This window comes from Cuculus canorus, chromosome 18 (assembly GCF_017976375.1).
Source record: "Cuculus canorus isolate bCucCan1 chromosome 18, bCucCan1.pri, whole genome shotgun sequence".
NCBI classification, from domain to species: domain Eukaryota; kingdom Metazoa; phylum Chordata; class Aves; order Cuculiformes; family Cuculidae; genus Cuculus; species Cuculus canorus.
The window spans coordinates 6,801,824-6,814,950 of record NC_071418.1 but is presented as its reverse complement, the minus strand read 5'-3'; the positions used below and the strand labels follow the sequence as shown (position 1 = coordinate 6,814,950).

Here is a 13,127-nt window from a genome sequence, read left to right as displayed (position 1 = left end):
TGATGACACCAACCATCAATTGACGTGCTGAGAGTTGGGGCTGTTCAGCCTGGAGAAGAGAAGGGTCTGGGGAGAACTTAGAACAGCTTCCAGGACTGAAAGGGGCTCCAGGAAAGCTGAGGAGGGACTATTGATGGGGAAGTGCAGGGACAGGATGAGGAGGAGTGGCTTTAAGCTGAAAGAGGAGAGGTTTAGATGAAGAAATTTTTTATTGGGAAGAAATGTTTTCCTGGGAGGGTGGGGAGGTCCTGGCCCAGGTTGCTCAGAGAAGTGATGGCTGCTGCATCCCTGGAAGTGTTCAAGGCCAGGTTGGATGAAGTTTTGAGCAACCTCGCAACAGTGTGAGGTGTCCCTGCCCATGACCCTGCCCATGGATGGGCTTTGAGGTCCCTTCCAATCCAAACCATGATTCTATGAAACCTGAGTTTATTTACATGCTGTGTAATACAGCAGCTCCCTAAGGAAATGCTAGATGACAGCTGTGGGATGCATTTAGATCTGAAAATACCTGTTTATGTGTGCCCTCAAAGGTGTGCCTGTCCTGCTGTAGCAGCTGTAGGAAAGTCTTGGCACAGTGGCACTTCTCCTGTTGTGTATCCAGAATGTCTGCATGGGTTGGGCGAGCTTTCTGCTTCTAATCCAACAAGCTGTAATCAAAAGCTTTGTGCTTAGAACAAATCCATGCAAAAAGGAGGCTAATATATTTGTTTGCCCTGTGGCAAAGGGGCTCTTCTGCCAGGCAAGATCCTGCTCCTCACTTCTCGGGCGCTTGCCACCCGGCGTGGCGGGGACTGGCTGTGCTGAGCAGGGTTAGGATGCTCATTCTTTTCATACATTATGTCTTGCAACAACATGCAGTGCTATCCTGTTAAACTCTGAGCCTGTGAAATATTGCTGGATGAAGGAGGTTAGGTCAAATCACAGCTCAGATGAGAGGCTTCTGAAGTAAATATAAAATACTGTGTGACACGGTGAGAGGTGGAAGTCTTTCTTTATAGAAAGCAAATGTGTAACAGTACAAAGCTGTGCCGGCATTGTTATGGTCATCTTTCAGATATGTTGTAATGTAGAAGCGTTGAACAGAGGAGTTAGAAAGTCTTCTGGTATCCTCAGTCTGTAGGGAGGCTCCAGCCTGATTCCAATGACCTAATTCTGCCGTGTTGAATCCTGCCTGCAGTTTTTGTTTGAGACGGGTGTTTCCGTGCATGGTTCTGTAGTTGCCAGATTTTTCTATTTTACCAGAATATATCAGGATCCCACCGCAGTGTTTGCAGGTACCTTTGTGACTTTTCTTTTTATGATGGATGATGCGCACACTTCGGAACCGCAGCCTAGGGACCACAGAGCTTTTCAGAGCCCATCCCTGTTCTTGGGGGTGATGGATGTCCTGCGGGCAGGGGATGTCACAAAAGAGCTGGAGGGCACTCAAGATTTCAGAGCTACTGCTGGATGCAGGAGGGTTTTTTTCCCATCCGGACGAGCCCTCTTGATCTGCAGTGCTTTCTGTTCCTCTGCAGAATGAAATGTAGGGGTTAAATATCAACTTGTATTGCACTGGGAGTCAATTCTTCATTAAATAACTGAATGGATTTCTGAAATACTGGGAGAATGGGCTGGGAAAGTAGTGATATCTCCGAGTAAGTAATTTCTCAAGTTGAATTTGCTGGGTTTTTTTTCTTCCCAGATCTATTGCTTCCCACTCATGCCCTCTGGGCATTAAGCGTATCCCCAAGAGTTTTGGAGGAGGGAGTGAGGTACTCGGAAACTGGGCTGCTGTCGTGTTGTCTTCCCACACTCACTTGAGTTTAGCTGCTCCTGGGATTTTCTAGCATGCTGAGTGGTAGTGCTAGCAGGCCTCTGCATTTTCCCGAGCCGGTGTTCCTGGCGTAATGGTATTTGTAGTGCAGAGGAAGTGGAGTCAGCACTTTTATTTTTAATGAAATAACTGAGGTGTTTGAACTTGACGTTCCCTCCCTTTCTCACTTTCCTGCCTGCGGTGCCAAATCTTTTCAGGGAAACCCAGCCAATGCTAATCACTATTCCAGAAGCAGAAACCTCCTCAGCTCTCATGTCGTCTTACTCTTCCCGAGAGACCGTGCTGGATGACTGTGAGCCCTTTTCTCCCTGCTATGTGTTGGAAAACTTGTCACTGTGACAGTTACAATACCCCGGTTTTGACACCCGACGATGGAAATCGCCGCATAATCATGAGTGTGACAAACATTGAGGGCTTCTCTTGATTCTGATTATGCTGTGGCAAAGTTTTCTACCCAAACACCATTTTAGAAACTGAAACACTGTAATAAAGAAACCTCCTTCCGTATTCTTCCCACAGAACCTTGTCATTAAATGTTCAATTAGTGTGGTTTATTTTCTTCTCCGCAGGTTCTGTATGCAGAAGAGTGTCAGGCTGGTGCCAGGAGTCACGCTGGATTTAATAGAGAAGTAAGCCAGATTTTCTGATTTTTTTTTCTGTTGCTCTTATTTTCCTCATTATTTCTAGCATTTCTCTTGTTTGTCTGTGAGGAACTTTCTTTGGAAGGCGTCTCGCAGAGTCTGCACCTACAGTATTTGTCATTTCTTCCTTTACTTTGTGTTGCTGAAATAAGCAGTGCCCATAAAAGTGAGCAGTTGCTCATGGAATAGTGCTACAGCGGGGAGTTAGGGCTTCACTGGGGCTTGGCTGGGCTTGGGGAGTTAAGAGTCCTGTAGCTCTCTCCACCCTTACTGTCACCCTGGGCTAGCCAGAAAAATGGTAAATACAGACAGAGGTTGTGGCCGTGTTCCTGGATGTCCAGCAATGAGAATCTGTGCATGTGTGGGTTTTGACCACGGGAGTAGTGACAGAGGAGACCAATCACACCCCTTGTGTCACCAAAACTGGCTGATGAACAGAAAAACACGTCCAAAAAATACATTTGTCACCTCACCACCTGCTGTCCTACTGTTCTTTGTCTGATTGTGGTGTTATGTTTTAGACTTAAAGCCGCTGAAACGTGTTTTAATCCTTTTAGCCAAGCTATGTTTGAGCGTAATTACTGGTTATCAGGCAGCTGAGGCAAACTGATTAGCTAAGAGAACTATTCCTCAAATTATGCTTCAGTTTATACAAACAAGGTAGACTTTGAAACAATAACAATGGTTCCCTGTAGTCATTACTGCTTTCTAAGAATGTTTTTTTAAAAGGGAAGTGTACTCTTAAAGACAGAGCAGTTGATGCCTGTGGCCATTGGGTGCAGTTTTGTTGCCCTGCCAATTGTTTTTTGAATGCCCTGTTCTTGGAACATTAATACACACACAAACTGTCTGGAAGTGCTTAATTAAAGATCATTCATTCAATTCCTGAGAAATTTTGACACTAGAAATACTATTGTTGGGATTAATTAGAACTCATAGTTGTGACACATGGATGTCCAGAGTCCAGGTTCCCGTCTATCGTCTAGGATGAAAACTGTAGAACTGAAGGGCATCCTGAAAGGGGTTGGGAGAACAGGAATCTGGATAATAAGCCTGATTTTTTTCACAGAAATATATTATCATACTTCCTTGTTTTTTAATAAGCTTCTGCGTGGTGTAGTGAAGCGCAGCAATCATTCATCGCTCATGCTGCCAATAGCAAATTGTCTGTTATAGCAGAAGCAACGAGGGTAAGATTGCATCAGCTAAAACTTCTTGTTGAGTTTTTGCTTTAGTAAATCATCCCATGTTAACTTGCATGTTTTACATTCAAATGAGGTTAAAATGCTTCTTGCTGCTGCTAGAGCTTCCACAATGCATACTTTAGAATGGTCAGGCTCATCAGTGGTATTTAGGTATTTAATCATGCTAATTTTATGTGTGAAAATTTGATTATCCTATCTCATCTCAGCTGGGGGAGCTAAGCAGTGATTCTTGTACAGCTGTATTTCAGAGGCACTAATCTTATAAAAATAGTTCTTCAATTTACAGCTAAGTAATAGAGGCAGGAACCCAGCTATCAAAGGGAGGGTTAGAGCAGCTTTCAGAGATGCGGCACTTTAGGAAAAGATCCACCACCTGGATGGGGTTTTCTCTGAAGGCTGTGATTAAAGCGTGCTGGATTTTTTTTTCCTTTTGGTCTCAAGTAGATGAGGAATAGGAAGGAAATCTGTTCAGGGGTTAACGTGGCTCTGACTGTGTCCTCAGAGGGGTGGCAGTAGGGGTTTTTGTGTTAGGCGGGTCCTGAAGTTAAAAGCTGTTTGGTGTAGAAAGGTGTGTGGTTCCCTGGCTGATGTTTAAATGGGGACGTTGGTTTGGTCATCGCTGGCAACTGGGCAGCAAAGGTAAGCAGAAATTCTTCCTGAACCATCATCAGCATGGACAGAGCTCACCTCAGGCCACTGGATGAATGTGTTCCAGAACAATGGTTATATTATGCTAATTGCAATTAACATATTGCTACAGGACCGTATCTAATCAAAGAACATATGGCGAGAGTCAATGAAGGTCTGAGTAAAGTGGCTCAAGGATCAGCTTCCCTGAACACTTGAGTGTGCTGCTGGGAGTGAAACACTCTTTAAATAATGGTTTACTGGAAAAAAGAAGGAATTTTCTTCTATATTCATGATCCTTGTTAGTTAATGCCACAGTGCACCTGTGTTCTTTGAGGGCTGTGTTTGTGGAAAGCGTGCCAGAAGGAGGTTCCTGTGGATATGAAATATTTAAACCTCATTGTCTTAATCTGCCACATATATCAATTATAGAAAACACATGTTTTTTAATATAGTCTCGAGATAGCCTTGAATACTTCCTGGATTGCCTATGTGTATATTGTAATTTATAATTTAGTTGTCTTTAAAACTGAGAAAAGAGTTTATATTGCAATTAAGCTGCAGACTTTGAGACTAAATGAGTCTGCATCTTCTTTGAAGGGCTCAGATTTCCAATTATCTAGGCTAAGCCAGCATCCTGATGAATAAATGTGTGGTGTATCCTGATGTGCATTTATATTACAGATCTTCTGAGATGAAGCCAAAATAATCCCTAGTTTAGAAACAAAGATCTTTGCTGGAGACGGACAGTAAAAGGTAAAAAGGGAAGGAAAATTATGTTGGTGCAGTGCTAGGAATTCATGAGCCTTTGGTTGCTGCTTCTAATGACTCCTCTGTGGTAGCATTGATGTTCCTACGGCCTTGGTTGATGCATGATCACACGCCATCCTGTCCTCTGTCCTGCCACAACTTGTTGCGTGGCTGCCAATTGAAATGAGCAGGGGCGTTGTTGAAATCCCTTGCAGAGGAAGAATGGTGCATTGCTTTCCTGGCATCCTTGCCTTGGGTCTATTTTGCAGAGGGAGGGAATTCTCTCCAGAAAAATCCCAGTGACCTGAGAGCTGTTCCTGCCTCTGGTAGGGCCGCTTACAAGGCTGGTATTTCAGATGGCTACATGAATATGGTGCCACGGTTTGCTTTCACAGCTGGAAAGGAACCCAGTCCCTTGCTGCCAGGGTTTTGTGGGAAAGGACCTGTTTGGAATGTCAGCTGAGTCACGTAGGCAGCAGCAGGGTGGGAGGAATTCATCGTGCTGCAGCGTGTGCTGTTGCTGTTCTGAGCAGGGCGCCCATCTCTCGGCTGTCATTCACCACCCCAAAATCCATTTATGAAAATCACTAGAAATAACAAATTTGAGACTAAAATTAATTTTGTTTCCACTTCAAGTATCGTCGAATGACACAGACTGGAAATCATTAATGTTTTAATGTCTATTGATTATTGATGAGTAATGGTTCAGCAGGAGCCAATTTAAAGACTTAAGTAGGAAAAATAAAATCCCAAGATGTCAGACAGTAAAAGTAATGTAATTGGAGGAAATATAGAAATTATACAGTAATATAAAAAATACCTTTAGTGCATACCCTCAGAACATAGTTAAGTTGAAGATAGCTAAGATAAGTTGAAGGAGAGCAGCTGGTTAATACCATTTTTTTTTTTTTCCCCAGGTGATCCCAGTAGCAAATATCAGCTACTCTGATCCCTTTTAGTACCTTTTTCTTTGCCAGGCTGGTGTGCTGTGTGTTGTGGCAGGAGGGACTTGGGTTCACATCACCCAGGACCAGGCTGGGATGACTCCAGTAGCAGGTCAGGGTGAGTGCACTGTGTAAATGAGGGGTGCAGAGTGCGCCCTGATCCTGGCCCCTCGATCGCTGCTCTGGGCAAAATGAACTTTAGCGCTCTCCCCTCGGAGCTTATCGTGAACAGTAGCTTTTTACTAATGTTTTGAAGCAAAAAAGTCTTGGAAGAGAGTTTGTTGTGTGGAAAGTCATTGGAAATGGTGGTTTGTCTGAAAACTGAGTATGGTAACCATCTCATGACTGTGCTTGTGTTCAAATAAACAAAATCGTTATTGCTGGGTTAGCAAATGCAGCCAAATGCTAAATTGAGATTATGTTTCCATCAAGATGCCATATTGCCTTTTAAAATACACTACGTACGTGATGCGAGGGAATGCTGCCAGAGCTGCTGGTATTGGGGCTTGACAGAACTCGGAAAGATTCAGAACTAGATGGAGAAAGGCATTTGATTGATAACAGTCTTCCGGGTCTGAAAGGGGCTTCAGGAAAGCTGTGGAGGGGCTTCTGATCAGGAATTGTGGAGGAGGAATGGTTTTGAGGTGAAAGAGGGGAGACGACATGGAGAAATTTTTATTATGAAGAAATAATCTCCTGTGAGGGTGGGGAGGCCCTGGCCCAGGTTGCCCAGGGAAGTCATGGCTGCCCCATCCCTGGAGCTGTTCAAGGTCAGATTGGATGGAACTTTGAGCCACCAGATCCGGTGGGAAGTTTCCCTGCCCATGGCAGGGGGGTGGAACTGGATGGGTTTTGAGGTCCCTTCCAGTCAAAACCATTGTAAGATTAAAAGAAAAAGTTCTGTTACTTCCAACTGAGCTGGAGAGAGATGAACACTGTTGCCTCTTGGGCTGGTGACTAAAAGCAGTTGAAGGCAGAATGATAGCTCGGATGTTGGCAGGACCGTGGTCTCTCTGCAGCAGGTTGGTGTCACCACAGCTGCCAAAAGTTAAGGTCTCTTTGCAGATATTTCACCAAATATCTACTATTCTGGACTATCCAAGTTCTGAAGTACTGCAGCCTGGGGTTTTAAATATTTATTATTTTATTTATAGTGGGAAAACCATAGTTCTTAGTTTGCCTTTAGACCCAGGTGAGGCAGCTTTCATCCCCCTTATTTTATTCTAGAAAATTTAGTGGAAGGCGTTAGAGTGTATTTCAGTTTTTCAGTAAGTGGTATCAGCCGCAGCGAAACAGGGTCGCTGGGTCACGCTGCCTGGAGCTCCTTGGACGGGCTTGCGTTGAAGCAAAACTTTGCTTTTGAAGACGTTATTCTGTAAAGTTTCTCTTCCTTAATAAATCTGGTTTTATTGAAATGGAGTATTTAATTTTATCACCATTGTTACAGGGTATCTGTCTCTAGTGCACGCAAAGCCTATTGTAAATACAAAGTGAAGATCATACTCAAAAGGATGGTTTTCATGGCAACACTTCTTTCATATCTTTATACACCAAGATGACATGAGTGTATAAAGCTTTACAGCACTCGAACAAATAATTTAAGAACTTCAAACGTTTTGCCTTTCTAGAGTGGTTTGCTGAGGTTTCAGAAGCCCAGTCACAGTGTGCCTGTATCATTTATGTCGTTCCGCGGTGAGAATGTGTTGTCTTTGAGCACATGAACTGTGTTGATCCTGTCTAAGCAGCTCCTGCCGGTGCAAGAGATTTCCACAGCATTTATTCCTTTGACATTGTGGTTACACCATTTTCCATGGTGTACTCCCTCCCTTTTGTTGGAAAGAGTGAAAAGCGGCATATACTTATGTTATTTTCATTCCTTAAAATAACATTACAGCCAATGTTTGTGGGTGTGCATCAGTGCCAAAGCATCTTGTTTTCTGAAGTCTAATTCTGATATTGCGTATCCCAAAGTGATATATATTATATTCCAAAATGAAAGGTGATGATGGAGCCCATCTGAAGGGAAAACCTTGTATCTTTTGAAGTAAATGCTTCCCCTGTAATTAAAGTGATTCATGGGATTTTGCTAAATTGCTGACAAGGACATTGATGTTTACACCTAGCACGAGCTTTTTAGTGACCCTGACATTTTGTAGTCCTCACTGCTCACAATGGACTGCTGTGATTTAGGTCTTCGTAAAGGCATCTGTCAGGAGGGTGATGGAAGAAGCAATTGCGAGTCCAGAGATGTTAAATTGCAGCCAGCAGCTGAGACAGCCTGCCCTTTTTCCCTTTTCCTCCTCTCCCTCCAAAGTAGTTTTTACAAATGAGATCTGCTTTGTCCATATTGCCAGAGGCTCTCGCTGATTGTCAAAGCGTCATGTGAAAGACATCAGGAAAGGTGAGACCAAGACGACAGCACGACAGCAATAGTCCTCATGGGGGGAAAAATACTTTCTGGAGCCTTGCGACATTCTGATTATGTAGATGCCCAGAAATTAAAAGAAACTTTAGCTTATAGCCACAGGTTGGATTTGCTAGAGCACAGTGCACGAGGGGGACGTACCCCCAAATATTTTACCTGATAATGACAGTAAGTAAATTTGTGTAGTGGAACTCTACAAAAATAACAGCAGCGAATTGACCTCTACTTACTGGGAGAGGTAGAGACAGTGTTTAAAAAAACAAAAAAAAAAGCATAACTGATTATTTCAAGTAAATCTTTATAGCTGTGTGAGGAAACGGATAGGTTAGCGCTGTCTGTTTCTCCGGTGACTTTTAAGGTAGCACTGTGATGCAGCTCTCCTAGCTAGGGAGAGTTTGGTACCTCTGAGTTTCAGTGCATGCCGGTGGAATTTATCTGATGTGTTTAATTGATGGTGGGCTCATTTGCTGTCCCTGTCATCAGAGCATGCAGTCTGAGGGTTAAGTCGCTGTTCTGTAGCCTTTGGAAGATAATATTTAATTCCCAAAGATGATTGAGATCAACTGTCATTGAGTAATCCTGTGTTAAAAATCCATTCCTCGGATCACTCGGCTTGTCATTGCAGTGGTACAAACTGTCCTTTCTGGGATGAGAGTCTGAGTAGTCCCATCTTGGCACAGAAAATCCATTGTGTTTATTTTCATCTACTGTTTTAGTGCTGACTGTTCTGATGTTAATGGGTTCCTGCGTGCAGCACGGAGAGCAGCCCTGCTGCCCTTCCCTTCTAATGGCTGCTTTCCAGTACCGGTTCAAAACTGGGAAGCTTGGATGCGTTTGGTGCAGTTAGAAAATGTGTTGCCTTTCCTTCTTGCTCTCTCTCTGCCCTCAGCATTAACACCTAATGCAGAGGTTTTCAAAGCCCTGAACAGCATTAATCTTCACAGTGCTGGAGCCAGGTATAAAATTAGTGTCTTCCTTCACTATACATGAAGGCAGAAAGAAATTAACACACCTGATGCTATGTAAGGTGTCAGAATTGACATCCTATTTTGACGTCCTATTAATTTTTACTTCTTGACTGCAGTCCCTCGTAGCTGTCTGTATTTTCCATGAATCTTGTAGTCAGTCTTAGAAAGGACAGTCACATTGTGGAAAAATACCAAATGCATTTTAAAATCCAGAATAAAACCTACCCTGTACTAAAAAGCAGTTATTTTGAGACTTTACATACAAAAAAACAGTAGCGTACCTTGTTCCCCAAGCAAGAAGGTTATTCACATCAGAAGGAGTTTCTGAGGTTGGGCTGCAAACAGCAACTTGTGTTCTTGCCTAAGACAGTCAGTAAGACTGGTATCAGCTCGCAGTCTGCCTTTAATAAATAGAATTCCGTATGAACCATGTGCTCAACTCTCCATCTGGTGTAAAGATTCCAACTCTGCTGTGAAACACCCTGTTTCTGTTACCGCTGAAAAGTGGCTTGAAAGTGGCCATCAAATGGTTTAAGCTCGGCATTTGGCTTGCTGGGGAATCTGAGTAAGGATCGCTTTGGATTCAATTAATAAAATTCCGACTTTGGAAACACTGCTGTTTTGCTGCAGAGAGTGTTCTGCAATGCAAATATTTATGTGAAATCCTCTTAAGAGCAGTTGTGTGGCCTTGCGTTCCCCGCTTGCTCTGGGGGATCAGTTAACAAACGCCGTTTCAGAGATGTATATTTTTCCTCTGATATCAAGACAGACGGGAATTTTTTATAAGATGTTAATTTCTAGCTGGTCTAGGAATTATTTATACAAGGGAATATGCTTCGTCTGAACCGGCATGGAAATGATCCTGCTGTACAGATCAGAACAGGTTGCCATAGAGAAAGTGTTTGGTTTGCGTAGCTCATCCTGAGACTTTTAATATTTGAAAACTTGTTACAGAGGGGAAACTGGGGTGTGTTAGGGTGAAATCCTTAATGGGTTGAGTACGTGTTTCTGAAACCTCCCCATCCTTTCTCCCCTACTTTCTCAAGGGGAAGAAAGCAGTGCTTGAGGGTGCCAGGTTGTGTTTGTCTGTTTGATGTCTGAGTATTAATAGGACAGTCCAGGCCCGAGTCTGGTGGTTGTGGGTGGATAGTTGGTTGTGGTTTAGTTGTTTTTATTTTTATGAGAAGCAGATAAGCATTAGAAAGAATATTTAGTTGCTCAGGATGGAGGCAGAAGCTGAGAGATAGTGCAAAACAGTTTGCAGCCAGTTTTCTTCGTTTAAGTAGTGTTGTGCATAGGTTGATTATGAGTTGCAGGCAAGCGTCGTTTGGTCCCCCAGTCACAGAGTTCAGACTGCCTGTTGGTCCTATAGCTCCTTTGGACCTCACAGCGTATTGCAGGTGAGCAAATATCAGTACGTTCAGCTCCTGAATTAAATTTGAGGGATTTTTTTTTCAGTCTCCAAAAACGAGATCTTAGAGCTTGGACCAGCAAGATTCCTGGTGGAACATTGCTGTTCTGTCTTCGCTGACTGTGCTTCAGTCAGACTGTTACCACTGGTGTGTTGATGCTTAGAATAATAAGCGTGAAGCCCAGAGGAGACCATTAGTTTCTCTGCTCTGACCTGCCTAACTCGGGCTGCAGAATGTCACTGGGTTACTCCTCCGCGGAGCCAAGTAGCTCATGTTCCTCCAAACTATGTATGCTGTGAGCCTTTGGAAGGTGAAGATTGAATTGCTTGTTTTTCTTTTAACGGTCAAGCGCTCTTCTTTCTTGCTCCACTTCTAGAAAGCATTTGTTGGCACCAAGATTTTTCTCTCTTGTGGGTGTTTTTCCACAATGTTCAAGTTGTTCCTCTGTAGGATAGAAAGCATGACCTAAAGTCTTTCACTGGATGACGTTCATTCACTGGGTTTTTTGGGGGGTTCTTTTTAAGCTTTTTCTGCACTTTTTCTCTTTTTTATGTCCTGCTTTTAAGCAGTTTAAATGAATGACAAAAAGTGAGCACTTGCCAAAACATTTTGGTGTCAGTCTCAGCAATACAAGGCAAAATCACCTCTGTCTGCTCCTCACTCCTGTGTCGGAGATGTGTTGCTGTGCAGCTTTCTTGTGAGAGGGATCCATGCTCAGCTGCATGTCCAGTACCGTCCCAAAACACTGAGGGTTTCCCTAAGTGAACTGCCATTTCGTTGGAAAGGTTTGGTTTTTCTCTGTTTCTGTTTTCACTGTTTGAGTCTTCATGCCACGTGGGAATTTTACAGCAGAAATACTGGAAGTATTGTCTTTTGTGAGCCTTGATTGAGGCTTAGAAGCTTGCATGTGCGTGTCTCTAGAAATATGTTTTTTAATAGGAAATGTACTTGGGTTTTTTTTCCCCCATTTGTAGGATTCCTGGAAGACTGAATGACAGGAGAACTCCCCTGGGAGAGCTGAATTGGATCTTCACCGCTATCACAGACACCATCGCGTGGAATGTCTTGCCTAGAGGTAAGACTTGGGCAGGTGAAGTGAGTTTTCATCGGAAGTGAGCATTGCTTAATCAAAGTAGAGAACCGAGACGCTGAAATAAGGAGGAAATTAAAGCCTGACATCGAAAGAAAGATCAGGCTGGATCTTGAGGCCAGTTAAATTTTTTAAATTTGCTCTTTTTCGCAGAAGCATTTCAGCAACCTCTTCATTAGAAAACAGAGGGGTTTTTTTTTCTAGTGCTGATGTGATTGTTTTACCTTGAATAATTAACTTTCTTATTGTATTTGTAAAAAGCAACATGTTTTCCTCCAGCCTTATCGTAGGTTAAGGTTTTTTTTCCTCTTTGCTGATAAGACAGCCTGTGATTCACATGAGTAACTTCATCCCATTTCTTTACCTTTGTTCTGCTTTGAATTGGTTCTTCTGGAGCCAAATCTGTGAACAGTTTTCCAACTGTGCTCTTTCTAAAACTCGGCCCTAAATAAATTCTCCTTTGCCTCTGTAGAAGACAGCACATTGGCTGTCTTTTAGGATACATTTTGGCTTCTCATGAGCACATTAAACTGCCATTAACAGGTGTATAGTTCTTGATTAAATAGTACACACAGCTCCTTTTCTCCATCAGTACTTTCCCAAAGCTTACTCAGGCTGAGTTTAAGTAAATCACCAAAAAGGGAATTTTATATCCAGAAAAGGCAAAAAAGGACCTGAGGTAGAAAGTATTTAATTTTGGTAATGGAGAGTAACTGCAATGTTTTAAGGGAACTCAAAGGGCAGATTTCTATTTAACAGTCTTTGTGTCATGACACAGCAAACCTGTTGTAGATTCCTCATTACTGGAATAAAATATTAACATATTTTTATGTTTAAGTGGTTTTTGCGTATTACCCAAGGTACTGAAGTTACAAAGATATGCATCTAGTAATTCGTGCGCTCTCTTGGCAGATCTTTTCCAGAAACTCTTCCGGCAGGACCTGCTTGTGGCCAGTTTATTTCGTAACTTTCTCTTGGCAGAAAGAATTATGAGATCGTACAACTGCACCCCTGTCAGCAGCCCTCGTCTACCTCCGACGTACATGCACGCGATGTGGTAAGTCACGACCAACAGGTTACCCTCACCGTAAAGCCTGAGTGCAGATGCCTTAAGGAGATTTCAGGTGCTGTGACCATGAAAGATCGTTACTTCTCAAATCTACACGGTGCTCTACTGATTAAGTCAGTGGATCAAAACCAGAATGGCATGTGGTAGCATAATACCCATCTCCAAATGTATTTCTTCACT

General features: G+C 43.0%; 1 protein-coding gene across 2 annotated transcripts in view; it reads left to right on the top strand.

Annotated features, from left to right (window-relative positions):
- RPTOR (regulatory associated protein of MTOR complex 1) overlaps positions 1-13,127 on the top strand; it is a 155,322-nt gene that overhangs the window by 60,484 nt on the left and 81,711 nt on the right. For both annotated transcript variants that reach the window (XM_054083336.1, XM_054083335.1), the window contains exons 7-9: positions 2,386-2,445; positions 11,763-11,863; positions 12,791-12,935. In XM_054083336.1, coding sequence (XP_053939311.1) covers positions 2,386-2,445; positions 11,763-11,863; positions 12,791-12,935 — 306 coding nt within the window. The remainder of the gene's footprint in view (positions 1-2,385; positions 2,446-11,762; positions 11,864-12,790; positions 12,936-13,127) is intronic.